Here is a 23,693-nt window from a genome sequence, read left to right as displayed (position 1 = left end):
ATGGGTCCAAGCAAGGGCCTGGGATTTACATTTCTGAAGAGTTCCAGGTTGATGCTAAAGCTAGCATCGTGGGACCATTCCTTGAGAACTGCTTTAGTAGATGGTCCCTAAAGTCTCTTTCAGCTCTGAAATTTGTCTGACTCAGCTCTGCCAATTTCCTAAACTTATTAGAAGATAGCCTGTATCTTCCACTTTAAAAATGTGGATCTTGAATCTGTTTTATTTAATTTTATTTACTGCAAGTTCCTTTCCCATAGAAATTATCACCCCCCTCCATTCTTTGTGTACAACCAAACAGAATGTTTATTTAACTAATCTTAGTGCATTACATCTCCAGAATTTTCCTTTGGGGAAATTTTAAATGAAATTTTAAAATATCATTAAGAATGCAAACAATACATTCTTTGATTAGCTGTAGGCATCTTTACATTGGGATGACTAAAAACGATTCTTGTTAATTAGAAGTAATTTGTTAGAAACCTGAATCCTCTTTTTTTCTCTCCCAGATTAAAACTCAGTTCCCAGCTGGATGCTTATAAGAGCAGGAAATGAAATTGTCAGATGATTAATTGCAAAAGATAGATAATTAGAGTTCATGTGATGTGTCAAATATGGATAACCAAGAGGTTGACTACATGTTGAAACAGAGCAGCCAAAATCTAGATTATGTGTTGTGGCTGTAGCTGGGTGATTTACCTTTACTGCCAGGAGCTTGTAGAAAGAGATAGAAAGAACACTTGCCTGAACTTTATCATCCCATTTTGGGCAAGTTACTCATAATAAAAACTACTAGAAAAGAATATTCACTCCCTGAAATCAGGCATAGAACTTTGAACTGTTGCTGAAATACCTTTTCTAATGTCAAATAAAGGATCTGGGATTTGTAGGCATTTGAATTTTCAACTCTTCCCTTACACCTACCGTAAATATTTTTTTCTCCTGTTGTTTTTATTTCATAATTTTTAATGACCAAAATTTATCTGCTTTGAAAATAGCATAGCTTTTCTTTGGGTTCCTGGACCTAACTCCAACAAATGTATGAGGCTTCTCTATACCAACAAATAATTCTTAGACACCAGCAAGGTTTTGAAGAATTCAACTTGATTCCGATAATATCAGCCCAGAGATAATGTCATATTTCATAGGTTAAAAGCTCATCCTCCCAAGACTTCTCTTCATTTCAGATGACTGTCACAAGCCCAGCAGTTACTGTATTTCTGACCAATGGGTTACAGATTGGAGAGCACCATGATCTCCCTCAGACTTCAAATGAGAGTCATGAGCCCAGGCAATTACATGTGCTTCTGACCCACTGTCTAGATTAGAGGTTCGCAGGAAAACCACCACAGGTTTGGTTAATTTCCTAGAGCAGCTCACAGAAGTCAGAAAAGCAATTTATACTACATCATTAATTATTACCCAGGAACAGCTAGATGGTTGAGACATATAGGGCACTATATGAAGAAAAGTGGCAGAGTTTCCATGCCACATCCAGGCATACCATTCTCCCCAACCTTCCACATTGATGAATTCTGAAGTTCTTCAAAGCCCCCTTCTTTGGGGATTTTTTTTGTGGGACCCTCGCCGTGGCCGGGGATTGAACTGGCGCTGCAGAGGCCGTGGGCAGCCTCTCAACCCAGCGCTCAACTGCTGCGCCACCAGGGGAGGCCCTCATTTGGGGATTTTTATGGAGGCTTCATTTCATAGAAAAGATTGGCAATTGAACTCAGCCTCTAGTCTCATTCCCCTCCTTGGAGATTATAAAGTGGGACTGGAAGTTCCAACTCTCTAATAATAAGGCTGGTTCCCAGGCAACTTCCCTTATTCTTAAGGGCTTCCCCACAACTTTCCTTATTAACATAAGAAGAGACTCTTCATCACTCTCAACACTTAGGAAATTCCAAGGCTTTAGAGTGCTGTGATAGATTTGAAGGAACAAGATGAAGACCAAATTTGTATGGTGTACATGTATTTTGGTCATCCAACTTACCAAAATATAAAGTTCTCTTAAATCACAATATTGCACCTTTGTTCCTAGAAGTGCAATGTTTTTATCTTAAGTCATTACATTCCAAGATGGAATGGTTTTATATTTTTAAAAAAATGTATTTGTAGTGTTTCTTTAAATCATGTATCAAAAACTTAGTGAGTTGAGGAAAAAAATTTACAGTTTGACAGTAATTAAGTTAGTGATCACCAATCTCACTTACCTATTAGATTATTTTAAATCACAATGAAATTAATAAAAACTAGAATTTTCTCTTGCATATGTAAATGGGACTTCCTCCATCTTCTAAACTTTTTATTTCTATTGAAGAGTTTTTCAGTTCTCAGAAATACTGCTTTACAAATTCAGCTAATGACCCAAATCCAGCTTGTTTGTTGTGTAGGAGTTGTATTAAAATAACTCACTGTATGAGTATTGTCATTAATGATATGCTCATTTTGATAATGGGGCTGCAGATTCTTAGTCTATAGTCCTTGGGGAGATGCTACAATTTTTTTTTTAACTAAGTATTGTTCTGGCTCCTTTCCTTGATTGGCCCAGAAATAGCAATCAGCTGGGGAGCAGGATGACATGCCTCTTAGCAATCCCTTTGATCTTTGAGATGAGTATCAACATTGTATGCTTCCTAATGGAAGTGTAATTTAATGAAATCTATTGGGTAAACATACTTCAGATGTTCAAAGGAGGTGACAAAATTTTTGCTGGCAGCCAGGACCTGGCGGCTTTCCAGCTTGCCTCTAGCTGCTATGCATATAGCATTGAGAAAGGCTCTTAAAATAGGAACACAAAGTATTATTTTCATTGTGTTTTAACCCCCCCCATATACCCTCCACTACCAATTTTTTTCCCTTAAGTTTATTTTTGTGGTATTTCTGTGAGTGCCCTTTGACATATAACCTTTCCTAATATAACGTGGAATGTGAGATTTGATCTTACTATATTTTTCTTGGTTTATTTTATGACACCACGAGTAGTACATTGGATGTATGACACCAAAGTCAGGAGAAGTTGTAGGCATGAGACTTACACAGAACATCCTAGAGGGGCAAAGCCACTCTATAAAAAGTACACAGTGCAGTATTGGTTGATTAAATTAAACATTCTATTTTGGGAGGAGATGATAGAGCACTTTTGTTTTAACAGTCCTAGAGGAAGTGTGATGGAAATAGACATAGACAGCAGGAGTCAAGGGACCTGACTAATCTCAGCTATGTCGCTTTCTGGCTATGTCTTGTTGGGCCAATTTCTATGAACCTGTTTCCTTAGCTGTAAAACAGCATTAGTTTAAACAGTGCCAAGAGGACAGGTCTCTGTCTGTGGGCTCTCACCTGTGAACTCACAATTGCAAGACACCACTCATGCTCAGGGAACAACAACAAACAGGATATTGGAGGAAAGGAAAGACTTTCTAAGGCTACAGATGGCCAGTTCGCTCATCCCAGATAGTGTCCGTGATGTCCAGTAGCCCAAAGGCTGCTGATGCAAAATGGCAGTGCCTCTTCAACAAGAGCCTGGAGCCAGTGGCACAGTGGAACAAGACTCAACTCAGTGGTAGCAAGAGGTGCTCACAAGTGGCACTGCTGAGGAAGCACCACAGCAGCCGGCAACACCCATTCAGAAGCTCCGGCAACACCCATTCAGAAGCTGGTTGGCCACTATCAGACACCAGACAGTGCCAGAGGCAACAGCATCAGGAGGCAGTGCCAGAGGATCAGACTCGGTGAACAGCTCTCAGAGGTAGCCAGACACAAGTCAACAGGCTCAGTCACAGGTCAGCAGTGCTGCTGGTGCCAGAGTACAGGCGTTAGTGTTACAACCCTGTCAGCACTATTGGCATGAGTCAATGGTGGCAGACAGCTCTTTGAGACACCAGGTACAAGCCAATAGACAAGAATCAGCAGGTGACGTTGGCGGCAGACCTGGAGACATATTAAGTTTGAAGCAGAGATCAGACGGGGAGGTCTCAGAGGTCTATTAAGGTCTACAAAGTTCTTGGAGTTCTTTCTAAGAGGTTCAGATGAGTCTTCCCAATGAGTCTATTTTCAAAGGTCTTGTGAGGAAAAGAGCCCAACGAGTCTGAATCCGAAGGTCTTAATGAAATAGCCCTCTGGAAGCTTGACTTTTATCCTCTACTTTTCAAGTCTGGTAGGTCCGTTTACCAGTCCAGCTTTGTGATGGTGCCAGTCAAACTCCAGTCAGCCTGGTTAATTTTCAATGCCAGTTCCATATTCAAAAGGCAACCCCCTACCAGCTGCCCACACCTGCCCTATGTGGAGGTCAGGGCAGACTTGTTGGCAATGCACTTAGAGAAGCTGCTGCCAGGGCTGGACACTCATCCTAGTGGCCCTGAGTCAGGCTGATACCACCTGACTTGGGGGCTGGCCCATTTTCTGCTTGTGCTGCCGGCCCTTAAATCCATTCACGCCCCATGTTTCAGGTAAACTGAATTAGCTGGAGGTTTTTTTCAGCTCTGAGATTTTATGATTCTCTTTAAGACCATCATGGTAACCACATATGGGACTTGAAATTTCTAGAAACCGTATTAAAAAAAAGAAAGATGTGAAGTTAATTTTAGTAATATATTTTATTTAACCCAATAATCCAAACAATATTATTTCTATATATAATATTTTTTAAGATATCAATTCTTTAAGATATCACACTTTTTTTCTAAGTCTTCCAATCCACTGTGGATTTTACGCTGAGTGTATTTGCATCCTGACTGTCCATATTTCAAGTGCTCACACCTGGCTAGCGACTCATATTGGACAGCAACTCTGGCTACTACAATGCATCCATTCCAATCCATATTCCTAGAAGATAGTTGGGTTTGAAAATGAAGGTGATTCAGCCTCCACTTCTTACACTAGGTCAGTGGTTCTCAACCCTGTCTACATCTTGGAATTAGCTGGGAAATTTTAGAAAATGTTGCTGCCGATGGACCCTTCTCGGTCTAGATACAGGCAGGGCACAGGGATTTTTTTTTTTTTTTTTTTTTGTGGGACCCTCGCCGGTGGATGGGGAATGAACCAGTGCGGCAGAGGCTGCAGGCAGCCTTGCAGCCCAGTGCTCAACCGCTGCGACACCAGGGGAGGTCCAGGGCACAGGGATTTTTAAAGCTTCCTAGGTGATTCCAATTTGCTGCACTAATACTCTTAAATGTAGTTACATCTTATTCCAGAGGCTCCCCACCATCAGGGATGCTTCTGTAATCTCCAACCTCCCTTTCTCCACTCCATTTTCTTGGTGGTAATGCGCATATAAGATCCTTAGATCATAGCCAATATTTTGGCAGTCCCTACTAATGGACTGATTGATTTTATTTTTCCCATTAAAAATATAGATGTGATATACATGAGAGGGTAGAAACTGAAGTGTTTTCAGAACAACAGCAACAAATATCAGATATGAGAAGAGCCTGTAACATTATTGTCAAGTCTTATAGAAAAAAAATCTAGACTTTCTAGGTAGTTTATAAGGCAGTTTCTGGTCAATCAATACAACTTCTTTGATGATTTAAAAATTTTTCCTGGATAAAAGTTTGTTTTCTTTAGCCCAACTTCTCTTTAGACAACAGACATGTTGAGGTATAACTTACATACTGTAAAAATTTTCCACTGTAAGTATACAATTCAGTGATTTTTCAAGATGTTTGTATAGGTGGGCAACTAACATACAATCCAGTTTCATAGGCCTTCTTGGAGAGTTCCTCATGTCCATTTGTAATCAGTCTTCATGGCCGTCCCTATTCCCATGGACCACTTATCTGCTTTTTCTGTCTGGAGGTTTAGACTTTTCTTTCTTTTTTTTTTTTAAGTTTTATTTATTTATGCATACAAGAGCTGGGGTACAGGCCAGAGATGCGGGGGGTAAGAGGATCCACCAGAGACAGAGTGGGGAACAGAACAAGCAGGCTGAAATACACTGTTGAGGGGAGAGCAGCGGGCGAGATGGGAGAGGTCTGCTGCGCCATGTGGGTTTCTCCCTGGCCGGCCGGGGATTGAACTCTTGCTGCAGAGGCTGCAGATTGCTTCCTAGTGCGGTGCTTAACGCCTTGCGCCACCAGGGAGGCCCCTGCAGCTTTGACTTTTCTAGAAGGTCATATAAATGGAATGATTCAACATGTCAAAAAACATAAGATTTTTGAGGGTCACCTATACTATAGCACAGATCAGTAGTTTGTTTTTATTAGGGTGCAATATTGTGATTTCTTTTTTTTTTAATTATTATTATTTATTATTTCTTTTTGCTCTTGTTTCGTTTCTCTTCCTTGAGCTTCTTTTTGGAGACCTTGGGTCTGCTGGCCTTTTTGTATAGGTGATACCCAATGAGGCCCAGGAGGGCTGGTACCATGGCCATGCCTACCAGAGGCAAAACGTCCTTCATCAGCTTTTGCCAGTAGTTGGCTCGGATCAGTGCAATCAGCTCCACGTCAAACTTCAGCACTGCATCCGCTGGGATAGATGGTGGGAATCCCCTTTTTCCATAGGCCAGGTGAGAAGGAATGATTGCCCTTCGCTTCTCTCCCACACACATGTCTAGAAGGCTCTGCTCCAAACCTGGGATCACCTGCCTTTGGCCAAGCTCTATAACCAGAGGATCTCTGGTCAGGGAGGTGTCAATAATGCGCCCATCTATCAAGCTGCCCGTGTAGTGGATGTGCAGCGTGTCTCCGAGAGCGGCGGACTCCGCGCAGGGCTCGGGGGGCTCCACCAGCGTCTCCACTTGGAGGGTCCGGACGGGACTTTCGGTTTCGGACCCGGCCTCAGCCCCGCGCACCGCCCTGGCGAGCAGCAGCAGCAGCAGCAGCAGCAGCAGGCGCGGCGCCAGAGGCGAGGCGCCCGGGGGCATGACTGGACGCGTTGGGCAGGCGCGGGCTCTCCCGGGCAGGCTGCGCTAGCGGCTGCAATATTGTGATTTCATTACTGGTTATAGGGTAAGTAAATGATATCAGGCTTTTCTGCCCTCCCGCCATTAGGATTGATGATAGATCTGTGGTCCGGAATGCATGCCTGATGGTGGGCACCTGGAGTAGGGTGTGGGCAGATGTAGATGGGATTCACCTGGGCTAACACTGGGCTTATAAGGGCAGCATCACGGGGATGCTAGCCGAACCACGGGAGCAGTAGCGAACATGGCCACCAGAGAACGCCCGAGAGCCCAGAAAGAGTGAAGACTTGCTGGGGGCTAGGAGGCTGGCTGGCCTGCCTGCCATGTACCTGGTAAATCCCAATAAAAGCCTGAAAAGCCACTGAGGGCTCCAGGACTCACTCCTCCTTCACCCTTCTGCTGGGTCATAGAGATCCTGCTCTGTGTCCTCCTGCCACTATACTGCTCTAATAATTTGTCCAGTTCTTCTAAATTCTCTAATTTGTTACCCTAAATTCTTAATCATTCTTAAAACCCTTTTTTGTAGGGTCTGTGACAATGTATTTTATTTCTGATTTTGGTAATTTTGCATCTTTTTTTAGTCAGTCTAGCTAAAAGTTTATAATTTTTTTGGAACCACTTTTAAAGAACTAACCCTTCACTATTTAAATTTTCTTCTTTGTTTTATCTGTGTTCTATTTCATTAATTTCTGCCCTGATCATTATTATTAACTTTCTTCTACTTATTTTAGGGATCATTTGTTGTTTTCCTTTCCAATTTCAAGTGTCAGGTCAGATTATTGATGTTACATCTTTGCTCCTTTCTAAGATAGTATTAAAAGTCTAAATTTCCCTATACTATGTTCTTCTTAAGTTTAAACCTATGACTACTCCCTATATTATTTTCTATATTAAAATTTCTGGACCAAAATAAAATTTGAAAATAGGCTGAGGAAGTTAAAAATCAAAACTTTTTTTTTTTCCCAATACTGAGTCAAATGCTCTTACAGTGTCAGTCATTGTTAAGGAGTTATGAAATGTGCAAGCTGGTGGAAATGTGTCTTTCTAGATGTGAAGAGAGCCGAGCACTCTGCCAGAGTGCATTTGCTTTAAAAACATTCAGTCATTAACAGATAACACCCATCAGTGGTCCATTTTTTGGGAGGGATTAATTCAGCTAAAGCTGTTTTTCTTTAACTTAAAATTTTTCCTCAAATCCTTATTTTGAAATTTTTCAAGTATGCAGAAATACTGGGAGAAGAGTATGCTTGTGTACATTTACTTAAATCCAGTAACTTTTAATGTTTTCCTTCATTAGCTTTCTCTGACTTTTCCTGAGAGGGCTTCCTTAATTTGTTTATGACTATTTCTCAAGAAGTAATACTAAATGAGTTGTGGAGGAAGTAGGGGGATCAAGTCACGTTTTGTTTTTCTGTTTGCTTAGAGTGGGACTAGTGGTTGTAGAAGCAATAATTCACACTCAGGTGTTTGAAATTTGAGGTGCCTGCAAAACATTATAATGAAGGAATTAAATAGCCAGATTGGAAGTACCAAGTTTGAGTTCAGAGGAGAAATTGAGTTAGATCTGTTTTGACATCAACATATTTAAAGCTTTAGAAATAGATGAGAATACTTAAGAGGAATGAGAAACAGAAGAAGGCTTGACCAAGCTTGCTAGAATTACAGCATTTAGAGTTCAAGTAGACAATAATCTGAATTGAGTTAGATAAAAAAACTACCTGTGAGGTAGAAGTAAGGCCTGATCATTTCCTCAGTAGAGACTTATAAAGAAGGCATTTCAATCAGGCTGAATACTATTGAGAAGGTGATTAAACTATGACATTAAAAAAAAAAAACTGTTCACTAGATTCAACAAGAACCTGTAGGTTGAGTCACAGTACTGAGATTCAGCAAATCACTTCAGAGCGTGACTTGATCACTTCCAACCACAGTCATTGAAATATTTATATATGAAGCTCACTTAAGCAAAACTATCGTTCTTTTAAACAAATTCAGTGTTCACACCACTTAAGCAGATACTTATTACTAATTTCAAGTCATTTAAATAGTCATGGTTATGCTGATAGTGTTCTAATAAGATGGGCAGTACGATGTTTTTGGTAAATGTGGCCCAGGCTCTGCAGCTAACAAAGAGCTGTTTCAGCTGAGGATGTAAGTTTATTTTGAATGTTTGGGCAGAGCATTTATATGTGGTCACAGCACTTACAAGTTTTTTTCAACAATGATTTACAACTTTTATTTCCAACCAATACAGCTACTGCCTGGACCAATGTTTAGAACAAGTTGCCTTAAAAATAATTAAAACATATTTATTGTTCTTTCTTTAGCAATAAAGGAAGGGTTGGTAAAAAAGTGAAACATTTCAGTAGATGTAATTGAATTGATTCTATATGGTGATTTACTTTAGAAGGTTTGCCTTGCTGTAACTTCTTGCTTAGTTGTTTTACCTTGCTCAAGTTACTTATTGAATTGCTCTGTCTTGGTTTTCATATCTGTGAAATGGGAATCATAATAGTGTTTATCTCATAGGGTTATTGTGAAGAGTAAATTAACATACATACATACACTTAAAGCTCCTAGAATAATGCCTTAAATGTAGGAAGTTAAAAAAAATTAGCTTTTTCCTACATAAATTAGGTTGATTTTTAAATAACTCTTGTTCAGTTCAAGAGGAAAATGTGATCTAAAATGAGACCAAACTCCCCAAGAGAAATCATTTCTCTGGAGTGAGGCTTTTTCTCCGTTGTAAACCTGCAAGCTGCATTTAATTATCCAGTGGCACCATTTAATTATTGATTCATAGTAGTTTACCAGAATTGTATTTTTCATCTCTAGAAAACAGATCAAGATGAATATGTAAAGAGATTACAGTATCTCTAATGGAAAGTCTAACAAAGTAGTGCCAGTTTTAAAATAGTACCAATTTCTTATATGGGAAGGGATAAAAGATATTTGATTACCCCCTCCTAAAATTTATGGTTCAATAAACAAAAAATTGAACATATTTTCTATTTCCACTTTGTTTATATTCAGTGACATGAAATAACGTGATAGATTCTATTATAAATCAGAATATTTGTTTCTTGACATGTACTTCACCCACTGGATTATGAACTACACAGAAATGCTTTCGTCCAAGCATGTAGAGTACACTTGAGTTCTTAACTTTGATAGCAGCACAACCAGGTTGACATAGACCAGAAAATTGCTCTGTTTGATTAGGACATAATTTGAATTTTGCTCATCTGTAAGGGGATGAGGCTAAGTTTTTCTTTTCATTTTTTTAAATTAATTTATTAATAAATACAAGCACTGGGTACAGTCAGAAGCACGGGAGGGTGAGAGAATTCACCAGGAGGCTAAGTTTTTCTTAAGAAGACTTTTTACTCTGTGATGCTACTATGGAATCATTAACAAAATGTTAATAATACTGTTATTTTACCTGATAAGAATGTTAAACATGGTTTTTTGCTTGCAAATGGGTATTTTTCCTTTCCCTTGATTTACCCACAGATTCCAAGCACAAAGTAAACTAACCTCCACAACACCACCAGCAAATGGATGCAATACTTTTGTAAGATCTTTGTTAGCAAAACATAAAATATGCTGTGACTATTTAGGAGAGTAAAATGACTATAATTTGCAAGCATATTTAAACTCGACAGAAAAGAATAAATAAAACTTGTAGGGCACATTCATCCCAATTGACTATTTTTGAGTTAATTCCTATGGGGCTCAAGTCAAATAAAGATTGAGTAGACCTCTATTTGCAGTTGGGTTGTGACCACCTTCTTTTTCTCATGTGACTTGCAAGGGTTATCATATATTCAGATGAACAATTTTCTTTAAAATGTGTTGCTTCAAGTGGTAGGTGTCCTATTCAGGTACCTGTCACTTTAATAAATGTCTTCCTTCCTAAGTGTCTCTACCTGAATTATTCTATTTTCACCACCGGGAATAAAATGTTATCCAGTAGTTTTGTTCAAAGAGAATGAGGAGGAGATGGTGGTACTATCAATCATGCATCTGCTATGTGTCAGCAAAGGTTTAAAGTAAATGAAGAAATAACCACGCTTTGGGAAAAGTAGGCTGATACTGTCTCTGTACTGTACAAATACCCCAACATTTAGAGAAAGAGGGATACAGCACTTTAAAAATAGGTATGAGGGAAAAAACTCAGAGGTTTAGCTTTTTTATATTATATTGCTACCATCTCCAGTAGATTATATCCCTGTTTCTGAGGTCAGTTTTGATCTTAGTTTTTTTCCATGTTGCACTTGATTCACTGCCAGCTTCTTGAAACCAGCTTTCTTGATACCATATATCTGCGGTCTCTTCCTGCTTCTTTCTTCTCAGTCTTCTTCATTGGATTCTCTTTTTCTGCCTTCCCATTCATTTTTTGTATTTTTAGGTCGTTTTAACTTGTCATCTCCATTCTCTGGTTAATTAACTCTGGTTAATTTAATGTATGTCCTTGCTTTCCACGAATGCCTGCAGTTGGGGACTCAAAATTGGATCTCTAGCTCAGATTTTCACATTGCACCCTGTACCCCCCACATTGGCAGTGTTCCAGCCTCGCCTCATTAAACTTGTCTTTTCTCTAAAATCTGTTCCTCTCTCTATTTTCACTACGCAGGTTAATATATACATTGATTATATTGGTTAATAATATAATTGGTTCAGGCCTCCCTGGTGGCGCCAGGGGTTAAGCACCACGCACTATGAAGCTGTCAACAGCCTCTGCAGCACGAGTTCGATCCCCGGCCGGCCAGGGAGATACCCACATGGTGAGGCAGACCTCTCTTGTCTCACCCGCTGCTCCCCTCAGCAGTGTGTTTCGGTCAATCTGTCTGCTGTTCCCCACTCTGTCTCTGGTGAATCCTCTCACCGCCCCCTTTCTGCATCTCTGGTCTGTACCCCAGCTCTGATATGCATAAATAAATAAATCTTTAAAAAATATATAATTGGTTCATTTCCCACATGAGAAATCTGGGAGACATTCCAATTGTTTCTTTGCCTTGACCCCCACATCTAATTGTCCCTCAGTCCCATGCATCCTACCTCCTTAACATCCCCATTCCATTCTCACTGTTTCTCTGTTGATTCTCTCTTTTCACCTAGAAGAGCGAGCTGGACATTTCTGTCTGCAGTCTACTCCATTTTTAATTTTGAGCCCCTGGAAACTTTCTTTAAAAGTATGTCAATCTGATTAGATCAAACTTTTCTATTTTTGTGACTTCCCAGTACCTAGGAGAGGTCACAAAATTTCAGTCAGCCAATCAGATCCATGGGGGAAAATATTCTTTTGCTTGTTTAATGTTGTGGTTTTTTTTTTTTTTGAAGTCACTTTTTTTTTTAAGATTTTTTATTTATTTATACAAGCACTGGGTACAGTCAGAAGCACAGGAGGGTGAGAGAATTCACCAGAGCCAGAGGGGGAGCAGAACAGGCAGAAGGACAGAAACACACAGCTGAGGGGAGCAGCGGGCGGCAGGAGAGGTCTGTGCGCCATGTGAGACCCTCACTGGCGGCCTGGGATCAAACCAGCACTGCAGAGTTTGCGGGCAGCTTCGTAGCCCAAGCACTCAACCACTGTGCCACCAGGGGAAGCCCTTGTTTAATGTTTTTGATACACTGGCATTAGTCACTACCATTAAAATATTGAGAGCTATCCCATACATATCCAAATTGCAGATTTGTCCTGATGTTCCAGGAGATTTAGAATATTTGGAAATGGCTACACCTAAGTGATAGCATCCCACCTGGTGGAGTATGTTTTGTCTAGATCTCCAGTTACCTGCCATTCCACGCATTCTTGTCATTGGCCTGTCTCCGGTGGTTTCCTAGGTTTGTTCCTATTGGCATAACTTGGGACAATCTTTCCTTCTTCCCCATCTTTAAGGCCTTAATTAAATATTTAATTTTTATTTCCAACATTTCCAACTGATACTTTTTTTTTTTTTTTAAATAAATTTTATTGTTATATTCCCCATACAATTGCAGCCCCCCCATTCTGACCCCAATCCCTCCCCTCCCGCCCCCCTAAAAGTGTCTCTGGTTCATAGTTTTTTGTTGATTTTGATTTTCACTATCTTATAGTTATTCATTTTCCTGGTCCCTTATTTAAGTTTTCTAGATTCCTGCTATGAGTGAGACCATCCGGTATTTTTCTTTTTCTTTTTGGCTTATTTCGCTGAGCATGATCCCTTCCAGCGCCATCCATGTTGCTGCAAATTGCATGTGTTTATCTTTTTTGAATGCTGAGTAATATTCCATGGTATATATGTACCACATCTTCTTGATCCAGTCATCTATTTTTGGGCATTTGGGTTGTTTCCAAAGCTTAGCTATTGTAAACAGTGCTGCTATAAACATAGGGGTGCAGGTGTTCTTTGGAATTGATGTTTCTGTGTCCTTTGGGTAAATACCTAGGAGTGGAATTGCTGGATCATATGGAAGCTCTATGTTTAGTAGGTCCAGAAATCTCCACACAGCTTTCCACAGTGGTTGGACCAGTTTGCACTCCCACCAACAGTGCAGAAGAGTTCCTTTTTCTCCACACCCTCGCCAACATTTGTTGTTGCTAGTTTTTTTAATATGTGCCATTCTCACTGGTGTAAGATGGTATCTCATGGTAGTTTTGATTTGCATTTCCCTGATGACAAGTGATGTTGAACATTTTTTCATATGCCTGTTGGCCATTTGCATTTCCTCTTCAGAGAAGTTTCTTTTAAGCTCTTCTGCCCATTTTTTGACTGGATTATTTTCTTTGTTGTTGTTGAGTCTCATCAGCTCTTTGCAGATTTTTGTGATCAGTCCTTTATCATTAGTGTTGGGTGCAAAAATGTTCTCCCAGTTGGTGGGGTTTCTCTTTGTTTTTGTTATTGTCTCTTTTGCTGTGCAAAAGCTCTTTAATTTGATGTAGTCCCAGCTGTTTATCTTTGCCTTCACTATCACTGCTTTGGGTGATGTGTCTGTAAAGATGTCTTTGATGTGCAAATCACGTAGTGTTTCGCCTATATTTCCTTCTATATATTTTATGGTTTCAGGTCTTATGTCTAGTTCTTTAATCCATTTTGAGTTGATTTTTGTGTATGGTGTGAGGTGGTGGTCAAGCTTCATTCTTTTGCATGTAGCGACCCAGTTTTCCCAGCACCATTTATTGAACAAACTTTCTTTGCTCCAATGCATATTCTTTGCTCCTTTGTCAAAGATTAGTTGACCATAAATCTGTGGGTTTATTTCTGGATTTTCTATTCGATTCCATTGGTCTGTATGTCTGTTCTTGTTCCAATACCATGCAGTTTTGATGATTATGGCTTTGTAGTATAGTTTGAAGTCTGGGAGTCTGATGCCTCCATTCCCTTCTTTTTTTTTCAGGAGAGCTTTGGCTATTCGGGGTTTTTTGTGATTCCATATGAATTTCATCAATAATTGTTCTATTTCTTTGAAGAATGACATTGAAATTTTGATTGGAATAGCATTGAATCTGTATATTGCTTTTGGAAGGATGGCCATTTTAATAATGTTTATTCTTCCAATCCATGAGCAGGGGATGTCTCTCCATTTCTTTGTGTCTTCTTCTATTTCTTTTAACAGTGTTTTATAGTTTTCTTTGTATAGGTCCTTTACCTCTTTTGTTAGATTTATTCCCAAATATTTGATTTTTTTGTTTCAATAACAAAAGGGATGGTCTTTTTGATTTCTTCTTCTTCAGATTTATTGTTTGTGTATAGGAAGGCTACTGACTTTTGCGTGTTGATTTTGTATCCTGCCACTTTACTGAACTGATTGATGAGTTGAATTAGCTTTTCTGTGGAGTTTTTGGGGTTCTCTATATATAATATCATATCGTCTGCAAATAGTGATAGTTTGACTTCTTCTTTTCCTATTTGGATTCCTTGGATGTCTTTCTCTTGTCTTATTGCCCTGGCTAGGACTTCCAGTATTATATTGAAAAGCAATGGTGAGAGTGGACATCCTTGTCTTGTTCCAGATCTTAATGGAATTGCTTTCAGCTTTTCACCATTGAGAATGATACTGGCTGTTGGCTTGTCATAGATGGCCTTTATGATGTTGAGGTATGTTCCTTGTATCCCAAGAATTTCAAGGGCTTTTATCATGAATGGGTGTTGCACTTTGTCGAAAGCTTTCTCAGCATCTATTGATATTATCATATGGTTTTTATATTTCTTTTTGTTGATGTGTTGGATAACGTTGATTGATTTTCGGATGTTAAACCATCCTTGTGCCCCTGGAATGAATCCAACTTGGTCGTGGTAAATTATCTTATGGATACATTGTTGGATTCTGATAGCTAAAATTTTATTGAGGATTTTTGCATCAGTGTTCATTAGGGAGATTGGCCTGTAGTTTTCCTTTTTTGTGTTGTCCTTGTTCGGTTTTGGTATTAGTGTAATGTTGGCTTCATAAAACGTGTTTGGTATTGTCCCTTCCTTCTCAATTTTTTGGAAGAGTTTGTGAAGGATAGGCACTAATTCGTCTCTGAATGTTTGGTAGAATTCATTTGTAAATCCATCAGGTCCTGGGCTTTTGTTTTTGGGGAGGTTTTTTATTACCATTTCAATTTCGCTAATTGTAATTGGTTTGTTTAGGTGTTCTATTTCTTCTTTATCTAGCTTTGGGTGATTGTAGAGTTGTAGGAATTTGTCCATCTCCTCTAGATTGTTGAACTTGTTTCCATATAACTGTTCATAGTAGTTACTGATTATTCTTTTGATTTCTGCTGTGTCCGTTGTGATTTCTCCTCTTTCATTGATGATCCTGTTTATTTGTGCTTTCTCCCTTTTTTCCTTTGTGAGCCTGGCTAGGGGTTTGTCTATTTTATTGATTTTTTCAAAGAACCAGCTCTTGGTTTCATTGATCTTTTGGATTGTTTTTTTAGTTTCAATTTCATTTATTTCTGCTTTGGTTTTTATTATTTCTTTTCTTCTACTGGTTTTGGGGTTTTTTTGTTGTTCTTTTTCTAGATCTTTGAGCTTCGAGATTAGGTTGTTTCTTTGCGTTCTTTCTTGTTTCTTGATGTGAGCTTCTATTGCTATATATTTTCCTCTTATTACTGCTTTTGCTGCATCCCATACATTTAGGATATTGGTGTCCTCCTTGTCGTTCAATTCAAAAAATTTTTTAATTTCTTCTTTGATCTCCTCATTAGTCCAATGGTCTTCCAGTAGTGTGGTTTTTAATCTCCATGAGGTAGGAAAGTTCCTTGCCTTCTTTTTATGGTTTATTTCTAGTTTGATGCCTTCATGGTCAGAAAAGATGGTTGATATGATTTCAATTCCAACTGATACTTTTTAATGACTATAATTAACAAGTGTGTGTTAACTGCAAAAAGAAAGTAAGCTTGTGTTATACATCCTGACAATTGGCTATTTTTTACTTAATTCATGGGGGGTGCAAATCAAATGAAGATTGAATGAACTCTGTTGATAATCAGAGTTTTGACTACTTGGTTTTTTTCTCATGTAACTTCAACAGTTATCAGATATTCAGATGAACAGTTGTTTTGGAATGGTGTTGCTCCAGGCAGTAGGTATTCTTCCCAGGTAGCCTGAATAGACACATGTGTCTCCCCATACCTTCTGGTTTTTTAAATTATTTTATTGTAGTGTTTGCTTAATAATCTGTAAAGTTACAGTACAGTCACATCTCTGGAGCTATTCATCTTGTTTAACTGATTCTGTCAATTGATTATTAACTCCCCGTTACCTCTGTCCTCAATTCCTGGCAATCACCTGTCTATTTGATTCTATAAATTTAACTATTTTTAGATATCTTACATAAGTGGACTGATGCAGTATTTGTCTTCACTTAGCATAACATCCTCAACATTCATCCATGTTGCTACATGTTGCAGAATTTACTTATTTTTTTAAGGCTGAGTAGAAGTCATGTGTCTACCACATTTTCTTTATCTGTTGATGAACATTTGTTTTTACATCTTGGCTATTGTGAATAGTGATGCAGTGAATATGAGAGCACTAATACTACTTTTAAGACCCAGATTTCATTTTTTGGGGAGAAATACCCAGCAGTGGGATTATTGTATCACATGGTGGTCCTAATTTTAATTTTTTGGGGTAAACCCCTACTGGTTTCCATGGGAACTGCAACCATCTTGCATCCCCACCAATTCTCAGGACTCCAGTTTCTCTCTAGTCTTCTCCAGCACTTGTTGGTTATTGATTTTTTTGAATAATAGCCCTTCTGACAGATGTGCGCTGATACCTCATGTGGTTTTTATTTTCATTCCTCTAACAATTAGTTACACTGGGCATTTTTTTATATAGCAGTTTTATAACTAATTCATTTTCTGTTTTTTCATGGTAAGCCATTTTAGTGACTTTAAATCTTTTTCTTTTCTCTTAAGACAAATTAGAGGTTAGGGTATTACAAGGCATTTACAAACAAAAACAGAAAAAAAATTAAAGAATAAATGAGCTATCACTTCCAAAATTCTTTTCTCTCTTGATCAATATTTTGACATACTTTGTTTTTTAAGACTACTATATTAATATTCTTATTTTTCAAGACCCTGTGATTTAATTACTAATGGAAATTCAAATATTTACTTTGGTTAGTTCTCTTTTTACCCTGAGAAATATAAAACTTTTGTACCAAAAGCTTTTAAATCAAATAGCAAGATTGTTTTCCTTGGTTGGAGATTATGAGCATCTCTTATTTTCAAAAATAATGCCTTAAGTAAAATTGTAGGTCTTTCTTAAAAGGGATAATGTGTGTGTGAGTTTAGAGTAATGTTGAACACTTTGTATATGGGAACCTTTAAAGCAGGTATTTGCTTCAGTTTCTGTAATCTCATGTCATCCAGTTTCTACAGTCTTTCATTCTCAGCACTATTTTACAAATAAACATAAAGTGATTAACCAGCCTTTTAGGTAAATAACAAAATATTCCAGGTGTTTTCTGGAATTCTTACTTTTTTTTATAATCTAGAATGATTTTTTTTTCACTTAGAAAAATCAGAGATTAGTACTTGCAGTTAGACCTATGATCTACTCAACATTCCCTAACCTACCCCAAAAAACATAAATCAAATGGAATTGAATGGCTAGTGGAGATAATACCTGTGTTGTCTCAGAATGATGCCTGCATGTGCTCTTTCTGTGTGTTGAATCACTTACGTGGATGAGATTAGATTTGCATGGTTCTCTCTCTCCACTTTTCTCCAACTCCTGCACATGACCAATAGCAGGATCTTGATTTTATTAGCATAGGCTCTAGTCCCCAAAATCAAATGTCCATAGCTTGCCCAGAAATGGGGAGATCTTGACATTTTCAAGAAATTTTAAACTCTAATCATATAATTATATGCACTTTTTTAAAAAAGTCTTTTTTCTTTAAAGATTTATTTATGTATACAAGAGCTGGGGTACAGGTCAGAGGCATGGGGGATGAGAGGATTCACCAGAGACAGAGTGGGGAACAGAACAGGCAGACTGACCAAAATACACTGCTGAGGGGATCAGCAGGCGAGTCAGGAGAGGTCTGCTGCGCCGTGTGGGTTGCTCCCTGGCCAGCCAGGGGATCGAACTTGTGCTGCAGAGACTGCGGACTGCTTCATAGGTTGTGTCTTAACCCCTTGCGCCACCAGGGAGGCCCAAAAAAAGGTCTTTCTTTATGGGAAAAAAAAAAGTATTTTTCATTATTTGTATTTCTAGTGTTGGTATCCTGCAGGCAATAGATGTCCATGTTATTATTACATCATTGTTTCTTAGAAACAAATATAAGAGTTTCTATAGAAGTTTGGACTATGTTGTTTGTTTAAATTGCCTTGACTTCCTCTCATTCCTGGAAGAAAAAACACGTTTTTTTCAATGCCTATAGTTTTCCTAAGAAGGTAGAAGATTTTCATTCCATAAGGTGCTAATTTTGTAATTAGTGAACATCTAAAATTAAAAATTTTATATTAAGCAAATGTTTTCTTTAAATAAATTTCCCAAGTTTTCTATAATAACAGATGGTTACTTTGGGAGAGATTTTAAGAAAACAACACTTGTGTTTGTTTAACTCTTATAGGATATATGATAGAAGTCATCTTTTATCACTTAATTGCTTGTTTTTGAAAGTTTTGTTGCTTGTTATTCACATGAAATAGTACATTTCTATTGTTATCCCTTGGATTATCTCTCCTGTTTTACCTGAGCACATAAATATGTCTAAATTTTTTCCATTATTTGAACTATCCTGAAAGATACTTGTTGGCAGTTACTAAAAATCTTGAAAAATTCCAATAACCCAAAGTTCCTTGTTGCATTGTCGGAACCCTTTCTTGATATTGTGTTCTGTGCTTTCACATCCTATCTTGTCTGAAAAAACACCCATCTGTGTCTGAGATATTCAACCCTTTGTTATAAAACAGGCTTTGTGCTAGATGATTTGCCCAGCTATAGGTTGGTTTAAGCGTTCTGAGCAAATTTAAGGTAGGTGAGGCTGAGGTGTACTGTTCAGTGGGTTAGGTGTATTAAATGCATATTCATCTTGCAATGTGTTCAACTTATAATGGCCTATCAAGATGTAACCCCATTATAAGTTGAGGAAGATCAGTAATGTTTAAAGTTATGCTATTGCATATTAAAAATTCTACCTCTTTGTGTTATTTTTAGAGGTTCCTGTAAGAGATACAACATTTATCTTTAAGTTCTTAGTACTTGCAGTTAGTAATTTTCTCTGTTTTTATCTGTAATTATTTCATCATTATTTTTGAATGATATTTTTGCTGGACATTGACTTTTACTTTAATAGTTTTCTCCCTAGTTCTTCACTTCAAAGGTGTAATTTCATCATCTTTTGGTGTCCATTGTTTCTGGTGCAAAGTCAGGCATCCTTTATGTCATGTTTACCCTCTCGATGATAGTCTTTTATCCTCTGGCTGCTTTTCAGATTTACTATTTATTTTAGTTCCAGTTTAATTACTTTGTACCTAGGTGTGGTTTTCTTTGTAGCAGGTGTGAACCTGCAGGTGATTCATGGCACTTCCTAGACCCACAAAATGATCTCTTACATCAGTTTTATAAAATTTTTAGTTTAATTTATTAAACTCTCTTTTCTGCCCAATTTTCTTTTTCTTTCTTGACTCCAACTACAAATATGTTAGGTCGTTTAGTATTATTCCTCAGTTCCTAGATGCTTTTCTTTTCTTTCTTCTTATTTTCACTTTTTTCAAATCTTTTTGTTTCAGTTTGATTACTTTCCTTTGATCTCCTTTTAAGTTTCCAGATCTTTTCCTATACTGTTTTCAGTCTGCTCTGGCATATTTAATGATATCATTAGATATTTAAATTAAAATCATGAAACACTTTGATACCATATCTTTGATACTATCATTTCTAATTGGTTAATCTTGATGGTCACTTTCTACTAAAATGGCCCAACTCTTCATGTGTATTATATGCCTTTTCCACAAAATCCTTTGTCATTTTTTCATAGTTATTTAAAGTCCTTAAGCTATAGTTCCTATATATTGATAATCTTTGAGAATGTTCCATTGGCCATGAGTTACATTTTCTTGGTTCCTCATGTCTCTTTTTTATTGTATGCTCAATATTTTACATAAAAGAACTGTAGAGTGTGAAGTAAGTAAAATTTTATCCAATAAATAAAACAAGCAAAAAAAATCACTCCCTTCCAGGCTTCTATGATGTAGTGGCTGAGACAACCTGGCCTTTAGTTGGGTTGTGTGTAGGCTTTCTGGCAGCTTCAGTTTAACTTAAATGTTAAGGCTGGAGTTGGGATTTTCCTTTCAGCTAGGCTTGAGCTCTGAGTGTCTTCCAAGAGACCTTTTTCTGCTAGTTGAGCCACCATTTTTTCGATTTGTGAGTGATCTCTCGCTCTGCTTTTCAACTCTGCTGCTAATAACTTTGCTCTGAGTAGTTCTCTTTGCTCTCCAATCATACTCTTGTATCTTAGATGATTTCTCTCTATCTCACTTAATCTGACCTTAGAAGCCCAGTTGCTTTATGCTCTTTGAAGATCTAGAATACCTCAGAGGGTTCTCAGCTTTCCTGTTCCTATCTCCCACCTGACTTTTGGTGGCTGAAATATCAGAATGTCACAGGTAGGTTTCTATCAGCTCTCTTGTCCCACCCCTCACCTATAATAGACAAGACCTCATGGTGCTGAGCATGGACTTCTATGCTGTTGCTTTGCTTCTCACCTTCTGAGGGTCAGTTAGATGTGGCAAGGGTCTGACTTAATTCAGGGGAGCATCTCCCTCATCACTCCTACCATGTCCTAAGCATTCAGCCATGACCCAGAAGCAAACATTGGTTGGTAACCCAACCAATGACTCTGTGACTCAGACTCCTTAAAATCTTGAGCTAGCCCAGACATACCACTTAAAAGTTTGTTCAAAGTTTGACTTGTTTCTTCTTACCTACTGCCACAGCCACTTTTACTCCACCAGAAATGAGAATAGCCAAGGATCTCGTCTGTGTCGGAAAAGGCTCATAATGTTCTGGAATGTACTTCACTTAGGTGTGTTTATGTTGTCAGCTCTTTGATAGTTTTTTTTTTTTTTATACTATGGTGTCATAGGTTTTCCAGCTCGATAAGTTTGTTAGGGTGAAAGAAATGGTCTCTTGTGATTCCACATTCTCTGGGAGGCAGAAGTCTTCTATTACTCTTTATGTAGCCTTGTCTTCTTGCTTCTTGAACAAACTGTGTCCAGGAGGGCTTCTGCCACCACCTGCTCGCACCTGTCCCTATATCCATTGTATCCAACAAAGCATGTAGATTTTGTGTCTCCCAATGAGTCCCTTTCCTTTAGGAAGTCGATTTTTTAAAAAGATTTATTTATGCATACAAGAACTGGGGTACAGGCCAGAGGTGTGGGGGATGAGAGGATCCACAAGAGACAGTGGGGAATAGAACAGGCAGGCTGACTGAAATACACTGCTGAGGGGAGCAGCGGGCGAGTTTGGAGAGGTCTGCTGCTCCATGTGGGTGTCTCCCTGGCTTGTGATCAAACTCGTGCTGCAGCGGCTGCAGATAGCTTCATAGGTTGCATCTTCACCCCTTGCGCCACCAGGGAGTCCCAGGAAGTCGATTTTGACTGGTGTTTTTTGAGCTCAGTTATTGTTGCATGTTCTTATCATCCTTCATGTCTTTTGTCACATCCTGTCAAGTGGATTTGCATGATCTCATCTGCTTTTGGACACCTCTCCACATATTTTGGGATTTATGAATAGTATCTATTTTTTAGTTTTGCCAGGAATAGAGAACTCAGAGTGTGTTTGTTCTTGTTCCTTTCCCACACACCCCAGAGGGAAAGAAGAGGGGAAAATAATGACTTTGAGGGGACTTCTTAACTTACACAGCTGTGTTCATATTGCAAGGTCCAGTTAATATTACAACAAACTATGTGTTTTTATTTCCTTTATGCAGATATGCAGACCAAGATTCAGAAAGATTAAACACCCTCTCTGCAATTACATAGATAATAAATAGCAAAACTGGGATTTGAATCCAGGCTCATCAGATGCCCAAATAAAAGACTTTTCTAATTAATCATATTGTTTCTTCAAAGGACAAGAAAGCAAGTTTAAAAAAGTAATAGAAACTAGCCCCAACTTGCAAATAAAAATTACTGTGTATGAATAATGCTAAATATATTCAGAGCAGAAGTAAGAACAGTCAAAGGAGAAGTAACATCCTCAGCCTTCCATATTATGAATAATCGTGTGTATACTTTGGTTCATGTTAGACCTTAGAAGAAGAAAATCTTACTAATGTCCATCGCTAAGTACAACTGGAGTTATGATTCCAAAATATAATTCAGAGAAAATTCTGTAGGCCTTTAAGATGATTAAAGGGTTGGGAATTAGCAGATGAAGAAAGATGCTGGGACCGTTTTCCCTGGATGGAAAGTTGTAGAGCTGTTAAGTGTCTTCAAGTCTGTGAAGAGCTATTAGAACAAGTATGGTCAGCAGCTCTTGTTCATTTCTACTGCATGTGTAACTATAATACCAAAGATATATATTTAATTTAGGCTAATAGCTTCTGGCAATAACCAGTGACTATTGATGAGGCCTGTTCATGAATGTTAAGGGACTTCCTTCCTGAGATCTGTACAAGATTCATCCTGTATGTGATGATATAAGGGATCAAGACATGTTGGAGGACCTCTCAAGGTCCCTTCTAGCCCTAAGCTTCTATTGTTATTGCATATTTATATTGCACCAAAATTGGGGCTGTGTTCTTTTGAGAGAATAGGATTATATCAGTCCCTGTCCAGGGCTATCATAGTCAAAATAAGATGGATCGGGAGTAACTTGATTGCCAAATCAAGTCACAGTTTTGAGGGCACATGTCTAACTACCTAAGTGTGTGTATTCTCTGCAAGAACAGCAGAGAATCACCTACGATCAAGGTAAAAGAGCTATAGTTAGAGAACCGACCTCACCACTGTTAGACCTCGGCTCGCCCATATATCAGACTATTAACAGAAACAGTAATCAGAGCTGATCTATTCTTCAAACTTTTCGGAAAGCCAGAAATTATCTCTAAATAAAAAGTTTCAAAAGATTAAAAGGTGTGGAAAGATGATTGTATATTTGAGATTTGAATTAGGCTCCTCTGTGCATTTTTGTGAAAAAGTTATCAGTTAAGTAATCTAATTTAGAATTATTGTCTTCAAAACTTTTAATTCAGGATGAAAGGAAGGAGAGAAAGAATTTCACTTTATTGCCAAACTATTTTAAATGGTAGTTAATATTCTGTTATTGTGAACTGATAACTTTCAGTTTCTCTGACC

General features: G+C 38.2%; 2 protein-coding genes across 3 annotated transcripts in view; one reads left to right on the top strand and one right to left on the bottom strand.

The window, feature by feature from the left end:
• VTI1A (vesicle transport through interaction with t-SNAREs 1A) overlaps positions 1-23,693 on the top strand; it is a gene marked incomplete at both ends in the record, with an annotated part of 321,439 nt that overhangs the window by 34,069 nt on the left and 263,677 nt on the right. The gene's annotated exons all lie outside the window — the stretch shown is intronic.
• Positions 5,724-6,665, bottom strand: LOC311178407 (peptidyl-prolyl cis-trans isomerase FKBP11). The gene has a single exon (XM_084244983.1). The coding sequence runs from the start codon at positions 6,542-6,544 to the stop codon at positions 6,245-6,247; it is 300 nt and encodes a 99-aa protein (XP_084101109.1). The 5' UTR covers positions 6,545-6,665; the 3' UTR covers positions 5,724-6,244.

Source organism: Talpa europaea, assembly GCF_964194135.1.
Source record: "Talpa europaea genome assembly, chromosome: 10".
NCBI classification, from domain to species: domain Eukaryota; kingdom Metazoa; phylum Chordata; class Mammalia; order Eulipotyphla; family Talpidae; genus Talpa; species Talpa europaea.
The sequence above is the reverse complement of the archived record's forward strand: the minus strand, read 5'-3'. Positions and strand labels throughout refer to the sequence as shown.